This window comes from Microcaecilia unicolor, chromosome 8 (genome assembly GCF_901765095.1).
Source record: "Microcaecilia unicolor chromosome 8, aMicUni1.1, whole genome shotgun sequence".
NCBI lineage: Eukaryota > Metazoa > Chordata > Amphibia > Gymnophiona > Siphonopidae > Microcaecilia > Microcaecilia unicolor.
The window spans coordinates 121297486-121320036 of record NC_044038.1 but is presented as its reverse complement, the minus strand read 5'-3'; the positions used below and the strand labels follow the sequence as shown (position 1 = coordinate 121320036).

General features: G+C 50.8%; 1 protein-coding gene across 4 annotated transcripts in view; it reads left to right on the top strand.

The window, feature by feature from the left end:
- The window catches only part of HNRNPH1 (heterogeneous nuclear ribonucleoprotein H1), a 262634-nt gene that overhangs the window by 205046 nt on the left and 35037 nt on the right, over positions 1–22551 (top strand). For all 4 annotated transcript variants that reach the window (XM_030213130.1, XM_030213126.1, XM_030213127.1 and 1 more), the window contains one exon: positions 18313–18405. In XM_030213130.1, coding sequence (XP_030068990.1) covers positions 18313–18405 — 93 coding nt within the window. The remainder of the gene's footprint in view (positions 1–18312; positions 18406–22551) is intronic.

Below are 22551 nucleotides of genomic sequence, written 5' to 3'. Positions count from 1 at the left end.
AGTCTATGGATTGATCGGCTTGATGATAGGGAAGGTAAAATTATGTATCATACCTGATAATTTTCTTTCCCTTAATCATAGCCGATCAATCCATAGCCCCTCCCAGATATGTGTTTGTGTTCTGGTTATATTTCAGGTTCAAGTTCAGTCTTCAGTTCCTGTTCACGAGGACTTCGTGTTCAAGTTCTTCCCATTGAAGTTTCTTCGAGACGATTTTGTGTTACAGTGAGCTGCTGCTTCCTCTCCCCCCGTTTTGGCGGTGGCTGGATTGATAACTAAATTATGCTGGCGTTCCCTCCCGCTTCGTGCGGCTGTAGGGTAGCTTTGTATCCCTCCCGCTTCGGCGGTGTTAGGGTAAGCCAGCTCCTCCCGCGGTTGCGGAGGCAGGATAAGCCAGTTCCCACCGCCCCGGCGGTGGTGCGCTGGAATATTCCCCTCCCCCGCGTTAGCGGTGGTGAGCTGGGCAGAGTGTCCCTTTGTGGGTGTAATTCTCTAAGTGCTGAGTCCTGCGGATGGAGCTATGATATCGACATACTGGGGAATTTCCGGCAGCACACGACCACATATAGGGAGGCAAAAGATTGCTCTCTATCTCCACCTGCTGGTAGATGGACACAACCCACCAGTCTATGGATTGATCGGCTATGATTAAGGGAAAGAAAATTATCAGGTATGATACATAATTTTACCATTCGTGGGATAAACAATGGAATCCTGTTTAGATGGAATGGTTCTGTGGAATCTTAGCGGAGATTGGGTGGCGACGCCGGTAATTGGAAACAAAACGGGAGCTGGGCAGACTTCTACGGTCTACACCCTGATCGTGACTGAATAGATAGGGATGGGCTGGACTGTAAATTTTAAGGGGCTTCGATGTTAGCTTCAGAACTTAGTACAAGAACAGTATTGGGCAGACTTCTATGGTCTGTGCCCTGAGAAAGGCAAGGACAAATCAAACTCGGGTATACATATAAAGTATCGCATACCATGTAAAATGAGTTTATCTTGTTTGGCAGACTGGATGGACTGTATAGGTTTTTATCTGCCGTCATTTACTATGTTTACACAGACAATCAGGTTGCCATGTTTTACCTGAACAAAATCTTACCACCTTTGTGGGCAGGCAATCCAGGTATGAACTTGAGCAGCTTCTCGAAACATCTCTGTAAAAGCTGTTTACCTAGCTGGCAAACAGAATGCTGTGGCAGACAAATTGAGCAGAGTCCTTCAACCTCACGAATGGTCCCTCAGCATCTCTGTAGTTTGAATATTCTAGCAGCGGGGGACCCCCGACCTCTTCGCTTCGCCTCAGAACAGATAGCTTTCCTACTTTTGTTCCATAATATATGCTTCTAACCGTAGAGCCCCAGATGCCTCCTTGCTTCACTGGAGTACTGAGCTTCTGTATGCCTTCTCCTTCACTACCTATCATAGAGAAAACTCTTCTCAAACCATGTCAAGACCAAGGGACCATGATTCTAATTGTTTCCTATTGGCCCCATTCGATCTGGTTCTCACTTCTCCTAGTTATTGACCAAAGAACCATTGAGGTTAGAACATTTTCCAACCCTAATCACACAGAATCATCTAGACTCTCACTCTCTAGTTTGTGACGACATAGATTTACGATCCTCAAACATTCTGGACAGTGTCTCTGAGATACTCCTAACCTCTAGGAAACCTGCACAGAAATGTTAGCCATTTCAAATAGAAAAGATTTCCCCTCTGGTGTGCAGCCAAAACACTCAACCCTGCTAAGTGCGCTGCCTACCCTTATGTAGTACCTCCTCCATCTTTCCGATTCTGGCCTCAAAACTAAATCAGAGTACACTTGAGTGCCATTAGTGTGTTTCACTTCAAGCTTGATAATAAACCAGTTTTTGTTTATCCCTTGATAGTGAGATTCATGTAAAGGTTTATTTCATTCTAAACCTCCTATTAAACCACATCTGGTGGTGTGAGATCTCAATGTCGTCTTCACAGCTCTCATGAAACCTCCTTTTGAACCTCTTCATTCCTTATATGACGTTCCTCACATATAAGGTAGTGTTCTTAATAGCTGTTACATCTGCCAGAAGAGTAAGCGAGCTTCAAGCCCTGGTGGCAGACTTACCTTACACCCGATTCTACCATGACATGGTTCTCTGAACCCACCCAAAATTCTTTCCTACAGTGGTATCAGTTACACCTCAGTCCATTGTACTTCTTTCTTCTTTTCTATGCCACACACTCATCTTGGAGAAGCGGCTTTGCATACCTTAGACTGGAAGTGTGCTCTAGGTTATCTGGTGCGTACAAAACCTCAGTCCTCCCAGCTGTTTGTATTCTTCGACCTTAACAGATTAGGGATTCCTATAACCAAAAGTGCTATCTCAATTTGGCTGACTTTTTCTCCTATACATGTGCTCAGGCTGGGCTGACCCTTCAGGGCTGTGTCACTGCTCACAGTTTAAAAGCCACGGCAGCTTTAGTAGCCCATTTCTGCTCTGCCTCCATTGAGGACGTAGCAAAGGAGGCAACGGGGAAGTCCATCCGCACCTTCAGTGGACCTGGATTAGCCACTTTTGGCTTGATGCACCATTGGTCTGACTGACCAAGTATGGCTATTATGTTCTTATGTACTACAGTCTAGAGCAGCATTCTAGGTGAGATAGTTACTACTTAAGTCAACTCTGCTCACCAGCCCTCTTTTTTATTTATTTATTTTTTCAGCCAGGCTCAAGTTCTGCATAGTTGCCAGGTTCATAATTATATTGTGAGCCTTGCAGCTATTGAGTCCCACGTGAGAATATTATGCCTGCTTGTCCTCGGATAAAGCTAAGTTACCTGTAGCAGTGTTCTCAGAGGACAGCAGGCACATATTCTTGCATTCCTCCTGCCTCCCTTTGGAGTTATCTTAGCTTTAGTAATGTACTGCTGGTTTCTTGTACAAGCGTTGGACAGGAAGGCACCCGTACATGTGCGGTGAGGGCACTGCCTCAGTTTTAAAGTGATGGTGCACTATGCCAGTGTCCACACTGGGCTTCTTGGATGACATAACCATCATGTGAGAATATATTCCTGCTGTCCTCTTCTGTATAAGTTATTTGATATACTGCTGAATATACAAAATATAAAAATTTACAAAACGTACAATAAAATATCAAATAACGACCTCATTTGGAGTATCTTGAACAGGAGTACCTTGAGCAGTTCTGGAGGCCACACCTTCAAAATTATGTAAATGGAGTTGATCCAGTAGAAGCTAATAAAATGGCCAGTGGTCATCTTTATAAAGCATATAGCTTTAACATCTAATTTTGTATAATCTGAAGAAAAGGCAAGTTAGGGAAGATATAATAGAGAGACTTTTTTGAAGGCTTCTAGAACTAGTCAGAGAAGTGGGTAGACAGGCGTGCATAACAGCCTCCTGATGAATTCAAAATCATTGGACTTTAGGATTGAGAGGATAGGATTGTAGAACTGAGCAGTTAATGCCAGTGGTCAGGTTAGATAGCCCAACTAGATAGGCCATTTTATCTGTTTGGATCAGGTTGGTACTAGATTTGGGTTTTAGATGTCTCTAAGATCACAAATAGTAGGACAGAGCAAAGGTTCATCGGGCCCAGCATTTTGTTTCCAACAGTGGCCAATCCAGGTCACAAGTGCCCCAGAGAATAGATTAATTCCTTGCTATACCCAGAGATAGGTAATGAATTTCTGAAATCTTATCTACCTGATAATTTTGATCCTCCTGCCTGAAAATTATGTAAACCCTTTTTAAACCCAGCTATATTGTTTTCACTGTATCTTCTTGCAGCTGAGTTTCACCTACTGTTACTTTTTGGAAGGGTGAACTGTTTTTCTCCTATTTACTCATCCCATCCCACTTATGATTTTATAGACTTATATGTTCTCTTAGCTTTCTCTTTTAGTGATATCTTTAGCTTTTTATTTTTGCCTCTGGACAGCTCCCAGATTTTCTCCCACTGATCTTCATGCACTAGTCTCATGAGATCCAATAAGGACTTCTGCACTTGGTAGAGATGAAAGCATTTTACTATGTATCTCTCAGGGGTAAATAAACATAAATGTTGCCATACTTGGACAAGACTGGAGGTCCATCAAGCCCAGTATCCTGTTTCTAACAGTGGCAATCCGGGTCACAAGTACCTGGGCAAGATCTCAGAACAGTAAAACAGATTTTATGCTTCTTATCCTAGTAATTAGTGGATTTTCCCAAGGCCATCTTAATAATGACTTAAGAACTTTTCTTTTAGTAAATTATACAAACCGTTTTAAAACCCTGCTAAGCTAACTGCTTTTACTGCATTCTCTGGCAACGAATTCAGAGTTTAATTACACATTTGAGTGACGAAATACTTTCTCTGGTTTGTTTTAAATTTGCTATTAGTGGCATTGTGTGCGCCCTAGTCCTAGTATTTTTGGAAAGAGTAAACAAGCGATTTACCTCTACCCATTTCACTCCTTAGTGTTTTATAAACCTCTATCATATCTCCCCTCAGCTGTCTCTTTTCCAAGCTGAACAGCCCTAGGTGCTTTAGCCTTTCCTTATTCTTGTTGCCCTTTTTTGTACCTTTTCTAATTCTAAATCTTTTTTTTAAATGCAGTGACCAGAATTGCACACAGTATTTCAGTTGCAGTCACATCATGGAGTGATACAAAGGCATTATAATGTTCTATTTTTGTTTTCCATTCCTTTCCTAATAATTCCTAACATTCTGTTTGCTTTCTTAGTTGCTGCTGCACACTGAGCAGAGGGTTTCAATGTATCAACAATGATACCTAGATCCTTTTCCTGGGTGGTGACTCATCCCCCACTGCTCGCACACTCCATGTTGGCCGGCCACTCTGCTCGGATGGCTTCTTCTTGGGCCGCCCTCGAGCTGGGAGACGTTAATACTATGGTCGCCCTTGATTTGGGCGACGGTAAGAGAGCGGCCAAAGTTAAGCGCCGTTCTTACCACGCTGCTCCTTCTCGGAGTTTCGCGCCGGACGCCATTTTGGATGCGCAGCATGTTTCTCCCCCGCTCTTGCGAGCGCCGGTTGAGGGTGCGGCTAGGGCCGTGGCCCAAGCTGCAGAAGTGCACAGTTCGGGGGGATTCTCCCCTGAGTTCATTTTGCTGCTGCGTCAGGCTTTTCTTATGCAAAACGCTGCCCCTGCCCCCCTGTCAGATAAAGGGGTTGAGGCCTCTGGAAGTAAACGCCCTCGGGTGGATTTCCAGGCCCTAGAGGACTCTCTCTCCTCTGATGTAGATGAGGGCAGCGTATCTGAGTTCTCCCAACGGTCCTTTGGGGATTCCTTGGAGGAGACGGATTCCCACTCGGATGGAGCGGATGACCCCTCTGCAGCGCGCGGATCTTTCGCTCAGAGGATTTGCCCTACCTGTTAGTGCAGGCCATGAGCATTTTGAAGATTTCCTCTCAGGAGGACGTCTCTCCCTCAGCCTCTGTTGGCTCCGCCATTATGCTGGGGACGAAGCGCCCGCCTAGAACCTTCCACGTGCATGAAGCCATGCGCACCTTGATTTCGGCTCAATGGGATGTCCCAGAAGCGAGCCTCAAAGTGGCTAGGGCTATGTCCCGCCTCTATCCTCTGTCTGAAGGTGAACGGGAGGCCTTTCTTTGGCCTACAGTGGATTCTTTAATCACTGCGGTGACTAAGAAAAAGGCGTTGCCGGTGGAAGGTGGTACGGCCCTAAAGGACGCCCAAGACAGAAGATTGGAGATGGCCTTAAGGTCGTCCTTCGAGGCGGCTGCTTTAAGTTTGCAGGCCTCAGCTTGTGGCTCCTATGTGGCCAGGGCGTGCCTAACGATTGTGCAGCGGGCTTCCCCCTCGGATCCTTCCTTGAGGGCTGATTGGCCGGCCCTGTAATCGGGCTTGGCTTATTTGGCAGACTTGCTGTATGATGTCTTGAGAGCCTCAGCTAAAGGTATGGCTCAGACAGTCTCTGCGCGGCGGTGGCTTTGGCTGAAGCATTGGTCTGCTGACCACGCCTCTAAGTCTCGCCTGGCTAAGTTGCCTTTTAAAGGCAAGCTGCTTTTTGGGGTCGAGCTGGACAAAATTGTGACCGATCTCGGCACATCTAAGGGCAAGAGGTTACCAGAGGTCAGGGCTCGGGCCAGTTGTGCTCGCCCCGGGTCCTCCAAAGGACGGTTTCAGGAAGCCCGTCGGTATCGCCCGGGCAAGTCGGGCTCCTCTGCCCCCTCTTTTTTTCAAGAGGAACTTCTCCCCCAAGCAGCATTCCTTTCGCAGAGACCGCCGTCCCGGAGGTGCTTCCTCCGGTCCTCCCCCAGGGTCTCGTACCCAATGACGGGGCCCTGGTCCATGGCCCAGTGCAGATTGGAGGACGCCTGTCCTCGTTTCTGGGCGAGTGGACCAGGGTAACTTCAGACGCTTGGGTCCTGGAAGTCATAAGAGATGGCTACAAGCTAGAGTTCGGCCGACCCTTAAGAGACGGGTTTGTACTCTCTCCCTGCAAGTCTCCGGTCAAAGCTGTGGCAGTGCAGCAGACTTTGGACAATCTGATCTGCCTGGGTGCAGTCGTTCCGGTGCCAGAAGATCAGCTTGGCAAGGGACGTTACTCCATTTACTTTGTTGTACCAAAGAAAGGAGGTTCTGTACGGCCTATCCTCGACCTCAAAGGGGTCAATCGGGCCTTGAAAGTTCGGCACTTCCGAATGGAGACTCTCCGCTCTGTTATAGTGGCAGTGAAGGCAGGGGAGTTCCTGGCATCTTTGGACATCAAGGAAGCTTACCTGCATATTCCCATCTGGCCTCCTCATCAACGCCTTCTGCGTTTTGCAGTCCTGGGCCGACACTTCCAGTTCAGAGCCCTCCCGTTCGGGTTGGCTACTGCTCTGCGGACCTTCTCCAAAGTAATGGTGGTCATCGCGGCCTTTCTTCGAAAGAAAGGAGTACAAGTCCATCCTTATCTGGACGACTGGTTGATCTGAGCCCCCTCTTATGCAGAGTGCGGCAGAGCTGTAGACCGGGTGATTGCTCTTCTGAGCTCCCTGGGGTGGATCATCAACTGGGAGAAAAGCCAGCTGCGCCCGACTCAGTCCCTGGAATATCTGGGAGTTCGTTTCGACACCCAAGTGGGCAGAGTGTTCCTGCCGGACAATCGAATTGTCAAGCTTCAGGCTCAGGTGGACCAGTTCCTAGTAGCCTCTTCTCTTCGGGCTTGGGACTATGTGCAGCTGTTGGGCTCTATGACGGCCACGATGGAAGTAGTGCCCTGGGCCAGGGCTCATATGAGACCACTACAACTCTGCTGCAGCGCTGGACTCCAGTGTCGGAGGATTACGCTGTGCGCCTTCCCTTGGACCTAGCGGTGCGCAAGGCGCTGAGCTGGTGGCTGAGGACAGACAAGTTGTCCGCAGGGATGCCTCTTTTGACCCCGGAGTGGGTTGTCGTCACGACTGACGCCTCTTTGACGGGCTGGGGAGCCCATTGCTTGGGAAGGACAGCGCAGGGGCTCTGGTCTCCTGCAGAGGCAAAGTGGTCTATCAACCTCCTGGAACTCAGAGCCATTCGGTTGGCGCTTTTGGAGTTTCTCCCGGTACTGGCGTTGAAGCCAGTACGGGTCCTGTTGGACAATGCCACGGCTGTGGCCTATGTCAATCGCCAGGGAGGTACCAAGAGCGCCCCTCTAGCCAAGGAGGCCATGAATCTATGCCAGTGGGCGGAAGCGAACCTGGAACAGCTGTCGGCGGCCCACATTGCTGGAGTCATGAATGTCAAGGCGGACTTTCTCAGTCGCCATACCTTGGATCCCGGAGAGTGGCAGCTATTGGCTCAGGCGTTCTTGGATATCACGAAGCGCTGTGGCCAGCCGAACCTAGATCTGATGGCGTCATCGGCCAATTGCCAAGTGCCGCGCTTTTTCAGCAGAGGACGGGACCCTCGATCTCTGGAAGTAGATGCTCTTCTCCAACAGTGGCCGACACAGGAGCTTCTCTATGTGTTCCCGCCCTGGCCCATGTTGGGCAGGGTGCTAGACCGGGTGGCAAAGCATCCGGGCCGGGTAATCCTGGTGGGTCCGGACTGGCCCAGACGTCCCTGGTATGCGGACTTCATCAGGCTCTCAGTGGACGGACCTCTGCGACTGCCAGCGGAGCAGGGCCTGTTGCATCAGGGTCCCGTGGTGATGGAGGATCCCTCCCACTTTGGTCTTACGGCCTGGCTATTGAGAGGCAGCGTCTGAGGAAGAAAGGCTTCTCAGACAAGGTCATCGCCACTATGCTGAGAGCGAGGAAGCGCTCTACTTCTACTGCTTACGCCAGGGTTTGGCGTACCTTTGCATCGTGGTGTGAGGCAGGCTCACTTTCTCTCTTCACTGCTCCAATTTCTTCAGTGTTGGCATTCCTGTAAGAAGGTCTGGAAAAAGGCCTGTTGCTCAGTTTCCTTAAAGTCCAGGTAGTGGCTCTGGCTTGCTTCAGGGGCCGCCTGAAGGGTGCTTCCCTGGCTTCGCAGCCAGATGTGGTGCGCTTTCTCAAGGGAGTTAATCACCTGCGCCCTCCTCTGCACTCAGTGGTACCTGCGTGGAATCTCAATCTGGTGCTAAGAGCCTTGCAGAAGCCGCCTTTTGAACCCTTGTCAAGGGCATCTCTGAAAGACCTGACGTTGAAAGCAGTCTTTTTGGTGGCTATCACTTCAGCCAGAAGAGTTTCCGAGCTCCAGGCGCTATCATGTCGAGAGCCCTTTCTGCAGTTCACTGAGGCAGGAGTGTCTATTCGTACAGTGCCTTCCTTCCTGCCCAAGATTGTTTCTCGCTTCCATGTGAATCAGCAGCTCCGTCTCCCATCCTTTTGTAGGGAGGACTACCCAGAGGAGTACTCTGCTCTCAAATATCTAGATGTGAGACGAGTCATCATCAGATACTTGGAAGTGACCAATGATTTCCGGAAGTCGGATCATCTGTTTGTCCTGTTTGCAGGTCCTCGTAAGGGTCTGCAGGCTGCTAAGCCTACAGTGGCAAGATGGGTCAAGGAAGCCATTGCAGCGGCTTATGTGGCCGCGGGGAAGGTGCTGCCTATCCAGCTGAAGGCTCACTCCACTAGAGCTCAGGCGGCCTCGATGGCGGAGGCCGGGTCCGTCTCCTTGGAAGAGATTTGCAAGGCGGCAACTTGGGCATCGGCTCATACCTTCTCCAGGCATTACCGCTTGACTGTGGCTGCTCGGGCGGAGGCCCGGTTTGGAGCGGTCAGGGATTTCTATGTCCCGCCCTGGGTGAGTACTGCTTCGGTACATCCCACCAGTCTATGGATTGATCAGCATGATGATATGGAAGGTAAAATTATGTATCATACCTGATAATTTTCTTTCCATTAATCATAGCTGATCAATCCATAGCCCCGCCCAGATATTTGTACTGTTTTAATTCTGGTTGCATTTCAGGTTCAAGTTTAGTGTTCAGTTCCTGTTCAGGAGGACTTCGTGTTCAAGTTTTTTTCAATTGGATTCTTCAGGAGTTGAGATGATTTTGTGTTACAGTGAGCTGCTGCATTCCTCTCCCATCCGTTTTACGGGGCTGGATTGAGACCTAAATTCTGCCGGCGCTCCCTCCCGCTTCGTGCGGCTGTAGGGCAGCTTTGTACCCCTCCCGCTTCGGCGGTGGTAGGGTCAGTCAGCTCCTCCCGCGGTTGCAGGATAAGCCAGAACCCCCCGCATCGGCGGGTGTGGTGTCCCTCCCCTGCTCCGCGGGGATGAGCTGGACGGATTCCCCTCCCCCACTTGTGTGGGAATGAGCTGGGTTAATTCCCCTCCCCCGTTTCGGCGGTGGTGAGCTGGGCAGAGTGTCCCTTTGTGGGTGTAATTCTCTAAGTGCTGAGTCCTGCGGATGGAGCTTTGATATCGACATACTGAGGAGTTTCCGGCAGCACATGACCACATATAGGGAGGCAAAAGGATTGCTCTCTATCTCCACCTGCTGGTAGATGGACACAACCCACCAGTCTATGGATTGATCAGCTATGATTAATGGAAAGAAAATTATCAGGTATGATACATAATTTTACTTTATGTAGCTGTAAGTTCGGGTTCCTCTTTCCCACATGCATCATTTTGCACTTGCTCACATTAAGTCATCTGCCATTTGGATGCCCAGTCGCCCAGTCTCCCAAAGTTCTCTTGTTAATTTTTCAAAATCCTCTTGTGATTTGACAACTTTGAATAACTTTGTGTAATTAGCAAATTTTATTACCTCGCTAGTCATTCCCCTCTCTAGATCATTTATAAATGTTGAAAAGTAGCGGTCCAAGCATAGACCACGGGGGAACCCCACTATCTCCATTGAGAATACTTACCATTTAACCCTACTTTCTATTTTTAACCAGTTTTTAATCCACAATAGGACACTACCTCCTGTCCCATGACTTCCTAATTTCCTCAGGAGTTTTTCATGAGGTACTTAGTGTACCTGGATTTTCAAAAGGCATTTGTCAATCGACCGACATATCCTTTATTCATATGTATTCACCCCTTCAAAGAAATGTAGTATATATAATAAATGTAGTAGACTGGTGAGGCAAGATTCCATATCATCAAGCTGATCAATCCATAGACTGGTGGGTTGTGTCCATCTACCAGCAGGTGGAGATAGAGAGCAAACTTTTGCCTCCCTATATGTGGTCATGTGCTGCCGGAAACTCCTCAGTATGTTCTCTATCTCAGCAGGTGGTGGTCACACACAGCAGCAGCTCTGGCTAGGCCTCCAAGCCTAATTTTTAGGTTTTGTTGAGTGCCTGGGGTTGAGGGCTCTTTTGAGCAAGTGCAAACCTGGTGGTGCCAGGTCCCTCCTTTTCTCCCCCCTCCCGCTGGCTCCGTTAAAAAAAAAAAAAAAAAATTTTGAACGTCCTTAAAGGCGTTTATTTCGACGTTTATTTAAGCGTCTATTGCAGCTACTCACTGGGACACCAGGTCGTTAAAACTCGGAGCGGACAGCAGGTAATTTTTACCTTTTTATAGCGGGCAGGGGGTTCCCCGATTCTTCTCCTCGTGGCATATGGCGTCGGAGGGCGAGGGCACAAAGGGTCGCTCCCCGGGTGGCTTGAGCGCTTCTAGAGGGGATGCGGGGGTCTTAAAGCCTGATTCGCCCTTGTTGGGTGACAGTTTCGTGACCGATGAATGTCCCGGTCCTTCCTCCGGCGTGGCGGTTTTTCCCGCCATAAACGCCCATCCCCCGCTCCTCGCCTCCGCCATCTTGGCCGGCCACGCGGCTCGGACGGCTTCTTCTTGGGCCGCCCTTGAGGTTGGAGACATTAATGCCATGAACGCCCTTAATTTGGGCGACGGCACAGAAGCGGCTAAAGTTAAGAGCCGTTCTTCCCGCGCGGCTCCTTCGCGGAGTTTCGCGCCGGACGCCATTTTGGATGCGCAGCATGTCTCTCCCCCGCTATTGCGAGCGCCGGTTGAGGGTGCGTCTAGGGCTGTTGCCCAGGCTGCGGAAGTGCACAGTCTGGGGGGTTTCTCCCCCGAGTTTGTTTTGCTGCTGCATCAGGCCTTCCTCATGCACAACGCTGCCCCTGCTCCCTCGTCTGGTAAAGAGGTTGAGGTTCCCAGAGGTAAACGTCCTCGGGTTGATTCCCAGGCCTTGGAGGAATTTGTCTCCTCCGATGTAGATGAGGGCAGCGTGTCTGAGGTCTCCCAACGGTCCTTTGCGGATTCCTTGGAGGAGACGGATCCCCGCTCGGATGGAGCGGATGACCCCTCTGCAGCGCGGCTTTTTAGCCCAGAGGATTTGCCCAACCTGTTGTTACAGGCCATGGACACTTTGAAGATTTCCTCTCCGGAGGATGTCTCTCCCTCAGCCCCTGTTGGCTCTGCCATTATGCTGGGGACGAAGCGCCCGCCTAGAACCTTCCACGTGCATGATGCCATGCACACCTTAATTTCGGCTCAATGGGATGTCCCAGAAGCGAGCCTTAAAGTGGCTAGGGCTATGTCCCGCCTCTATCCTTTGGCTGTGAGTGAACGTGAGGCCTATCTGTGGCCTACCGTGGATTCTTTAATCACTGCGGTGACTAAGAAAACGGCGTTGCCGGTGGAAGGTGGCACGGCCCTAAAGGACGCCCAAGACAGAAGATTGGAGGCGGCCTTAAGGTCGTCCTTTGAGGCGGCTGCTTTAGGTTTGCAGGCCTCAGTTTGCGGCTCCTATGTGGCCAGGGCGTGCCTGACTATGGTGCAGCGGGCTTCCCCCTCGGATCATTCCTTGAGGGCTGATTGGCCGGCCCTGGAATCGGGCTTAGCCTATTTGGCAGACTTGCTGTATGATGTCTTGAGGGCCTCAGCGAAAGGCATGGCTCAGACAATCTCTGCGCGGCGGTGGCTTTGGCTGAAACATTGGTCTGCTGACCACGCCTCTAAATCCCGCCTGGCTAGGTTGCCTTTTAAAGGCAAGCTGCTCTTTGGGGTCGAGCTGGACAAAATCGTGACCGATCTCGGCACGTCTAAGGGCAAGAAATTACCAGAGGTCAGGGCTCGGGCTAGTACTCGTCCCAGTACCTCCAGAGGACGGTTGCAGGAAGCCCGTCGGTACCGCCCGGGCAAGTCGGGTTCCTCTGCCCCCTCTTCCTTCAAGAGGAATTTCTCCCCCAAGCAGCATTCCTTTCGCAGAGACCGCTGTCCCGGAGGTGCTCCCTCCGGTCCTCCCCCAGGGTCTCGTACCCAATGACGGGGTCTTGGTCCACGCCGCAGTGCAGATTGGAGGACGGCTGTCCTCGTTTCTGGGCGAGTGGACCACAATAACTTCAGACGCGTGGGTGCTGGAAGTCATCAGAGACGGCTACAAACTAGAGTTCTGCCGACCCTTAAAAGACGGGTTTGTACTCTCTCCCTGCAAGTCTCCGGTCAAAGCTGTGGCAGTGCAGCAGACCTTGGACAATCTGATCCGCCTGGGCGCGGTCGTTCCGGTGCCAGAAAGTCAGCTTGGCAAGGGACGTTACTCCATTTACTTTGTGGTACCAAAGGAAGGAGGTTCTGTCCGGCCTATCCTCGATCTCAAAGGGGTCAATCGGGCCTTGAAAGTGCGGCTCTTTCGCATGGAGACTCTCCGCTCTGTTATAGCGGCAGTGAAGGCAGGAGAGTTCCTGGCATCCTTGGACATCAAGGAAGCGTACCTGCATATTCCCATCTGGCCTCCTCATCAACGCTTTCTGCGTTTTGCAGTCCTGGGACGACACTTCCAGTTCAGAGCCCTCCCTTTCGGGTTGGTTACTGCTCCGCGGACCTTTTCCAAAGTAATGGTGGTCATCGCGGCCTTCCTACGAAAGGAAGGGGTACAAGTCCATCCTTATCTGGACGACTGGTTGATCCGAGCCCCCTCTTATGCAGAGTGCGGCAAAGCTGTGGACCGGGTAGTTGCTCTTTTGAGCTCCCTGGGATGGATCATCAACTGGGAGAAAAGCCAGCTGCGCCCGACTCAGTCCCTGGAGTACCTGGGAGTTCGATTCGACACCCAAGTGGGCAGAGTGTTCCTGCCAGACAATCGGATTGTCAAACTTCAGGCTCAGGTGGACCAGTTCCTAGTAGCCTCTCCCCTTCGGGCTTGGGACTTTGTGCAGCTGTTGGGCTCTATGACGGCCACGATGGAAGTTGTGCCCTGGGCCAGGGCTCATATGAGACCACTTCAACACTATTTGCTGCAGCGCTGGACTCCGATGTCGGAGGATTATGCTGTGCGCCTTCCCTTGGACCCAGCAGTGCGCAAGGCGCTGAGCTGGTGGATGCAGACAGACAAGTTGTCTGCGGGAATGCCTCTGGTGACCCCAGAGTGGATTGTCGTCACGACGGACGCCTCGTTGTCGGGCTGGGGAGCCCACTGCTTGGGAAGGACAGCGCAGGGGCTCTGGTCTCCTGCAGAGGCAAAGTGGTCTATCAACCTCCTGGAACTCAGAGCCATTCGGTTGGCGCTTTTGGAGTTCATCCCGGTACTGGTGTTGAAGCCTGTACGGGTCCTGTCGGACAATGCCACGGCTGTGGCCTATGTCAACCGCCAGGGAGGTACCAAGAGCGCCCCTCTAGCCAAGGAGGCTATGAATCTTTGCCAGTGGGCGGAAGCGAACCTGGAGCAGCTTTCAGCGGCCCACATTGCCGGAGTCATGAATGTCAAGGCGGACTTTCTCAGTCGCCATACTTTGGAGCCCGGAGAGTGGCAGCTATCTGCTCAGGCGTTCTTGGATATCACGAAGCGCTGGGGCCAGCCGAGCCTAGATCTGATGGCGTCATCGGCCAATTGCCAAGTGCCGCGCTTTTTCAGCAGAGGACGGGACCCTCGATCCCTGGGAGTAGATGCTCTTCTCCAACAGTGGCCGACACAAGAGCTTCTCTATGTGTTCCCGCCCTGGCCCATGTTGGGCAGGGTGCTAGACCGGGTGGCAAAGCATCCCGGCAGGGTAATCCTGGTGGGTCCGGATTGGCCCAGGCGTCCCTGGTATGCGGACTTGATCAGGCTCTCAGTCGACGATCCTCTGCGGCTGCCAGTGGAGCAGGGCCTGTTACATCAGGGTCCCGTGGTGATGGAGGATCCCTCCCCCTTTGGTCTTACGGCCTGGCTATTGAGCGGCAGCGTCTGAGGAAGAAGGGCTTCTCAGACAAGGTCATCGCCACTATGCTGAGAGCGAGGAAGCGCTCTACTTCTACTGCTTACGCCAGGGTTTGGCGTATCTTTGCAGCGTGGTGTGAAGCAGGCTCACTTTCTCCCTTCACTGCTCCAATTTCTTCAGTGTTGGCGTTCCTGCAAGAAGGTCTGGAGAAAGGCCTGTCGCTCAGTTCCCTTAAAGTCCAGGTAGCGGCTCTGGCTTGCTTCAGGGGCCGCCTGAAGGGTGCTTCCCTGGCTTCGCAGCCAGATGTGGTGCGCTTTCTCAAGGGAGTTAATCACCTGCGCCCTCCTCTGCACTCAGTGGTGCCTGCGTGGAATCTCAACCTGGTACTAAGAGCATTGCAGAAGCCGCCTTTTGAACCCTTGTCGAGGGCATCTCTGAAAGACCTGACGTTGAAAGCAGTCTTTTTGGTGGCTATCACTTCAGCCAGAAGAGTTTCCGAGCTCCAGGCGCTCTCATGTCGAGAGCCTTTTCTGCAGTTCACTGAGGCAGGAGTGACTATTCGCACAGTGCCTTCCTTCCTGCCCAAGATTGTTTCTCGCTTCCATGTGAATCAGCAGCTCTGTCTCCCTTCCTTTCGTAGGGAGAACTACCCAGAGGAGTACTCTGCTCTTAAATATCTGGATGTGAGACGAGTCATCATCAGATACTTGGAAGTGACCAATGATTTCCTGAAATCGGATCATCAGTTTGTCCTGTTTGCAGGTCCTCGTAAGGGTCTGCAGGCTGCTAAGCCTACAGTGGCAAGATGGGTCAAGGAAGCCATTGCAGCGGCTTATGTGGCCGCGGGGAAGGTGCCGCCTATCCAGCTGAAGGCTCACTCCACGAGAGCTCAGGCGGCCTCGATGGCAGAGGCCGGATCCGTCTCCTTGGAAGAGATATGCAAGGCGGCAACTTGGGCTTCGGCTCATACATTCTCCAAGCATTACCGTTTGACTGTGGCTGCACGGGCGGAGGCCCGGTTTGGAGCTTCAGTGTTGAGGTCAGGGATTTCAATGTCCCGCCCTGGGTGAGTACTGCTTCGGTACATCCCACCAGTCTATGGATTGATCAGCTTGATGATATGGAAGGTAAAATTATGTATAATCATACCTGATAATTTTCTTTCCATTAATCATAGCTGATCAATCCATAGCCCCTCCCAGATATCTGTACTGTTTTTATTCTGGTTGCATTTCAGGTTCAAGTTTAGTCTTCAGTTACTTCAGAAAGACTTCGTGTTCAAGTTTTTTCACTTGGATTCTTCAAGAGTTAAGACGAGTTTGTGTTACAGTGAGCTGCTGCATTCCTCTCCCCTCCGTTTTACGGGGCTGGATTGAGACTTAAAATTCTGCCGGCACTCCCTCCCGCTTCGTGCGGCTGTAGGGCAGCTTTGTACCCCTCCCGCTTCGGCGGTGTTAGGGTCAGTCAGCTCCTCCCGCGGTTGCGGTTGCAGGATAAGCCAGATCCCCCCGCATCGGCGGGTGTGGTGTCCCTCCCCCGCTCCGCGGGGATGAGCTGGACGGATTCCCCTCCCCCACTTGTGTGGGGATGAGCTGGGTTAATTCCCCTCCCCCGTTTCGGCGGTGGTGAGCTGGGCAGAGTGTCCCTTCGTGGGTGTAATTCTCTAAGTGCTGAGTCCTGCGGATGGAGCTTTGATATCGACATACTGAGGAGTTTCCGGCAGCACATGACCACATATAGGGAGGCAAAAGTTTGCTCTCTATCTCCACCTGCTGGTAGATGGACACAACCCACCAGTCTATGGATTGATCAGCTATGATTAATGGAAAGAAAATTATCAGGTATGATTATACATAATTTTACCTTTCCCTTGACCAAATCCATGCTTTGTCTCATTAATCCATGCTTATGTATATAATTATCATTGGTGGTACAATTAGCTTTGGATAGCTTCCTAAAAGAAAAGTCCATAAGTCATTATTAAGGTGGACTTGGGGAAAATCCACTGTTTATTCTTAGGATAAGCAGCATAAAATGTATTGTACTTTTTTGGGATCTTGTCTTGTGACCTGGCTTGGCCAGTGTAGGAAACAGAATGCTATAGAAATGCTAAATAGTAGTAGTAGTAGTAGTAGAATGCTGGGTTTGATGGACCGTCGGTCTGTCCCAATATAGCAATACTTGTGTACTTATGTATCTTATAGCAGTTTTTCAACTGTCTTGGAACAAAAGAAACTGGCTACTGTAATTCATTTCTTGATAATATAATTGGTTATTGTGAATTACTATACCAAATGTGTCTAGCATGTTGCTTCAGAATATGACAACTAGTTTACTAAGGGGGAAGTGGGGGGGGGGGGGGGTGCAGTGCAAAAAGTGACTTTTTTAATATGGGAGGTGTACAAGAGGGGCCAGATTTAAATTAAAACTCAGTCCTAACTTTTTTTTTTTTTTTTTTAAACTGTGGCATTACAAATAAATTGTCGCATTACAAACCAGTAAGGATATCAGGATCACTGCAGGAGTTATTGACTACTGTTTTGACAATGCCAAATTGACTACCAGTGGACACATACCATTTAGTTGCTTTGTTCCAGTAATTTGGAGCTGTGCTGTACTGGATTTGCACAGGGAGGAAAATTTTGAGTTTCAGGGATAGGGCCATTTTTATCATCTGCTGACTATATAGCAGAACATTGATCTATTTGGGTTTTTGGATCAGTAACATCCTATATAATAAAACGCACCTCCAACATTCTGAAGCTGGACTGCATGGCTGAGGCATTCCTGCTCTCTCTATCCATCTCCTGAATTGACATCACGTACTTCCGGGTTCGTCACAAGCAGAAGTGACCAACCACACGAGGTTTCTCGGCTTCAGAATGTTTGAGGTGTATTCTATTAAATAGGATTGGTCAGTTCCTTGAAGCACAGCCAGAGCTCGGCGTCCTGTACAGGTAACAGACACCAGAGAGAGGGGGGGGGGGGGGGGGGGGGTCTGACACCAGAGAGGGAGGGGGGGGGGCCTGACACCAGAGGGGGGGGGAGGTATCTCTGTCACACACACACACTCTCTCTCACAGTCAATGTCTTTCTCTCACTCACTCTTATGTCTCACACTGTATCACATTCACTCTGTGTCACACAGTCACTCACACACTCTCTTGGTCTCATACACTCAGTCTCACAGAGAGTCTGTGTCTCACAACACTCTCTCTCTTGCACACACTGTATCTGTGTGAAACACACTCTCTCGCACACTGTGTCTCACACGCACTTGCACACACTCTCATTCTCACACACACACCACTCTCTCTCACAGGCACACTTGCACCCAGACTCCCTCCCCCCTCTCGCTCTCACTCTCGCACACACACACTCTCGCACACACACACACTCGCACATTCACTCTCTCAAACATACACACTCCGAGGAAAACCTTGCTAGCGCCCGTTTCATTTGTGTCAGAAACGGGCCTTTTTTTTACTAGTAGTAGTATAAGTCAGATACTTTATTTTTTTTAGTATTCTTAGTATAGTGTCTAGTGTTCCCATCAATCTGTTCCCATATGGCTTATTACGGGAACATTGGACATTAAAGGGTTAATATGTGCAGATATGTAAATACTTTACCTTATACCCCACTTTGGAAAATGGATTAGGTATGCTTACACTAGTAAGTTTCTACTTACCACGTTTTGGCTAAATGAAACTAACAATCTATCTGGTAAGCAAGTTTTTCTTACATTTATGTCCTAATGTATAGGAAATCAATCCACATATGGTGCTGCAGGTAACCAGCAGCTAAGTGGAAGTTATGCAGGAGCATATGGAAGTCAAAGCAGCTTGAGTGGATATGGTAAGTATTGAAATAAAATAAGTTTGAAATCTTGTCACCCTTAATCTTTTTTTTTTTTTTTTGCGTTTTTGACAAACTTCTAGGTGCTTGTTTTGGTTTTCCTTCCCCAGGTAAATTCTTACCTGTCACGTTAAGAGTAGAACTTAAAAAAAATGTTAGCAAGTTGTGCTTTCCTCTGATTATGGTGTGTTTTGCTAATATGGCCCTTTGCATGGCGTCCCACAGATCAATCCAGATTCTTGTGGGTTGTGTCCCTCTACCAGCAGGTGGAGATAGAGAACCTCCGAGGTTTGCTATATGTGGACCTGTGCAGCCAGCTGAACCTCAGTATTCTTTCTGTCTAGCAGGTGGAGGGACATCTCTGTGCAGCTCCAGTTTGATCTGGCTACTGGTGTCCTTTGGGCCTAGTTTAGCACAAGCAGGGGTTGAGTGGCTGTTTGCAGCTTGTGGTGTACACCTGGTGGTGCCAGGTCCCTCCCAGTCTCCCCCTACCTTTCCTCGGCCGCCCGGGGCTGTTGGCCTGATGGGTGTTCTCTCCTGAATAAAAAAAAAAAGGGTAAGAGACTTTGTTTTTGTTTAATCATACGGAGGAACTAGACGTTCTGCCGAGTCAGTTTTGGGGCAGGCGTTTGTGGAGCATGTCAGTGCCTTCTGAGGCTGCTGTGCTGCTCCCGGTGTGGGGGCCAGAGAGCAGCATCGGGGGAGTGTGAGTCCTGCCGCCGTCAGCCCGCAGTGGGTGTTCAGCGCGACGGGGGTTCCCCTCAGCCGTCCGGTGAGTCGGAAGCGTAGGGGATAGTTTCGGCGGTTTCCTTGTGCCACTTAGTGCAGGACGCATTGGCGAATGCCATTTTTTCCTCTCAGGCGCGACCCGCTCTGCACGTGGCGGTTGATAGATGAGGCACAGCGCGCTTCTGTGGCACAGGCTCCGATGGAGAGAAGCGATGTACAGGGAGCAGGGGAGTCCCTTGCAGTTCTTTTTCCCAGATTTTGTTTTATTAATGCACGATGCCTTTCTTTTGAAGAAGTCAGGAGCTTCTCTTCAGGCAGCCCTGTCTCTTCCTCAGCAAACTTCAGTTGCAGCAGCCTCTCAGTCTTTCCTGCCAAAATGTCCCCAGGTGGAGATTTTGGATCCCGATGAGCTATCTGACACAGATGGCACGGTTTTGTCTCCGGGCTCTCCCTCAGAATCTTTGTATTTGGCAGATGAGGTCACCCTGCCCTCTGAGGAGGGGGTGGGATCCGGCGGCTGCCTGCCTTTTTTGCAGGGAAGAGCTTCCCTCCCTGATAGGGCTTTTGAGGTTTTGGCCATCCCCCCCCCCCCCCCCCCCCCCCCCGGAATCATCAGGAGGAACAGGTCCGGTGCCCTCTATTATGTCTGGTACCAATTGTCCACCTCGTTCCTTTCATGTGCACGAGGCCATGAAGATCCTTATTTCGGTGCAGTGGGATACGCCGGACAGTGGACTTAAGGTTGCTTAGAGCTATGTCGAGTCTTTACGTGCTACCTGCTCCTTAGAGTTGCTGAAGGTCGCTACGGTGTATTCCTTAATCACAGCAGTCACTAAGAAAACCACTCTCCCTGTGGAGGGGGGCACGGCGCTCAAGGACCCTCAAGATCGTAAGTTGGAGACTTGGTTGAAGCTGCCCTTTGAAGTAGTGGCCTTTTCCCTGCAGGCCTCAGTTTGTGGCTCCTATGCAGCGCGGGCATGCTTATTGTGGGTACAGAAAGCCTCCTCTCCAGAAGATCTCGTGGCTGTTTTGCTGGCCTTGGAGTCCAGTTTAGCCTTCCTTGCGGATCTTCTTTATGATCTTTTGAGGGCTTCGGCAAAGGAGGTTTCCCCGGTCACCGCTCGTCGCTGGCTGTGGTTGCGGCATTGGGCTGCAGACGTGGCCTCTAAGTCATGTTTAACAAGGCTTCCTTTTAGGGGAAAGCTTTTGTTTGGGACAGACTTAGAACAGATTGTGAAGGACTTTGGGGACTCTAAGGGCCAGCGCCTCCCGGAGAACCGGTCCAAGTTTGTACGACCAGCAGGACCTAGACCTAAGTTTAGGGATACACGGCATTACCATCCAGGATGCAGGGCCTCTTTTCAGAGAGCAAGGTCTTCTCAGAGGCCTCAGCCCTTTCGAGGTGACAGGTTGGCCTTCCTTTCCAGTAACAGAAACCAACCCGCAGACAGGTCCGCCCAATGATGGGGCCCTGGTCCATATCCAGCCGGTTATTGGGGGCAGACTGTCCCTATTCCTGATGGAGTGGACCAGGGTAACATCCGACGAATAGGTCTTGGAGGTTATCAGAGACGGCTACAAGCTAGAATTAGCTCGTCCGATAATAGACTCTTTTCTGGAATCTCCTTGCAAATGTCCCGCCAAGGTGCTGGCTGTTCGACACACCCTCCTCAACTTACAACGGCTGGGGTGCTGTCCAGCCCGTACCCCAAGCAGAAAGAGGGTGCAGTTGATACTCTATTTTGTGGTGCTAAAAAAGGGTGGTTCTTGGCTTAGATCTCAAGTGCATCAGCAGGTCCTTTCGGGTTCGGCTTTTCTGCATGGAAACCCTCCGATTGGTGATCGCAGCTGTACAGCTAGGGGAGATTTTGACCTCTCTCGATCTCAGAGGCCTATTTACACATTCCAATCTGGCCTCCCAACAGGCGATTTCTTCGCTTTGCAGTGCTCGGTCATCATTTCCAATTCAAAGCGATGCCCTTCGGCCTAGCCACTGCGCCTCGGACCTTTTCCAAGGTTCTGGTAGTAGTGGCGGCCTATCTCAGGAAGGAAGGGATTCAGGTCCATCCCTATCTAGACGACTGGCTTGTGCGGGCGTCTTCTTTCGTGGAGAAGTTGGCGGGCAACCGACAAAGTGCTCGGGTTGCTTCAGTCGCTTGGTTGGGTGATTAACTTACCGAAGTGCAGCCTAATGCCTGCCTAAACGCTGGAATACTTGGGGGTGTGCTTCGATTCCCGAACAGGGATAGTTTCTCTTCCTTCAGCTCGAGCACAGCAGTTACAGGCTCAGCAATGAGCGCTGTTTCAAACTCTGAACCTGCAGGCTTGGGACTATGTACAAGTTCTAGGTTCCATGACCTCCACCTTGGACGTGGTAAAGTGGGCCGTGAGCTCACATGCACCCCCTCCAGTGGCACCTTCTGATCCGTTGGTCTCCACTCTCGGAAGATTATGAGGTTCGGGTGCCATGTTCAGCCTGTCTTCACACAATAATGCATTGGTGGTTCATTCAAAAGAATCTGGTGTCTGGCATTCCTCTGACAACCCCAGACTAGAAGATCGTGACCACGGATGTGTCACTGTCTGGCTGGGGGTGCTTGTTGCCTGCAACAGACGGCCCAGGGCGTTTGCTACTTCGACGGAGGCATCATGGTCCATCAACCGCTTGGAGTTACGGGCAATTCGTCTGACCCTTTGGGAGTTTGTCTCTTCGCGGTTGCCCAGTTAGACTGCTTTTGGACAATGCGACGGTGGTCGCCTACATAAACCGTCGGGGGCACCAGGAGTGCACCCCTAGCGCGTGAGGCGGCTCTGATCTGCTGTTGAGCAGAGACTCATCTCTCTTGACAGTGGCTCATGTAGTGGGGGTCACAGAATGTGCAAGCGGACTTTCTCAGTCGCCACCAGTTGGAGCCAGGGGAGTGGACGTTCTCCCCTCTGGCCTTCGATCAGATAACTGCCTGTTGGGGGATGCCAGAGATGGACTTAATGGCCGCCGCATTCAATGCGAATGTTCCCCGTTTCAGCAGGGGACGAGAGCTGGGCTCAGAAGGTATCGATGCTCTTCTTCAACCTTGGCCCAGGGGCTTGCTCTATGTCTTTCCCCTGTGGCCAGTGGTGGGCAGGTTACTGACTTGCATTGCTAGTCATCCTGGTTGAGTGATCCTAGTGGCCCCGGATTGGCCCAGATGACCCTGGTACACAGATGTGATCAGGCTTCTGTTCGATCGTCCTTTTCTGCTACCGGCGCAGCACAGTCTCCTGCTGCAGGGGCCAGTCACGATGGATAATCCCTCCCTCTTTGGTCTTACAGCCTGGCCCTTGAAAGGGCGAGGTTGAGAAGAAAAGGGTATCCGGACACGGTTATCACTACGATGCTGTAGGCTCGGAAAAGATCCACCTCGATAGCTTATGCTA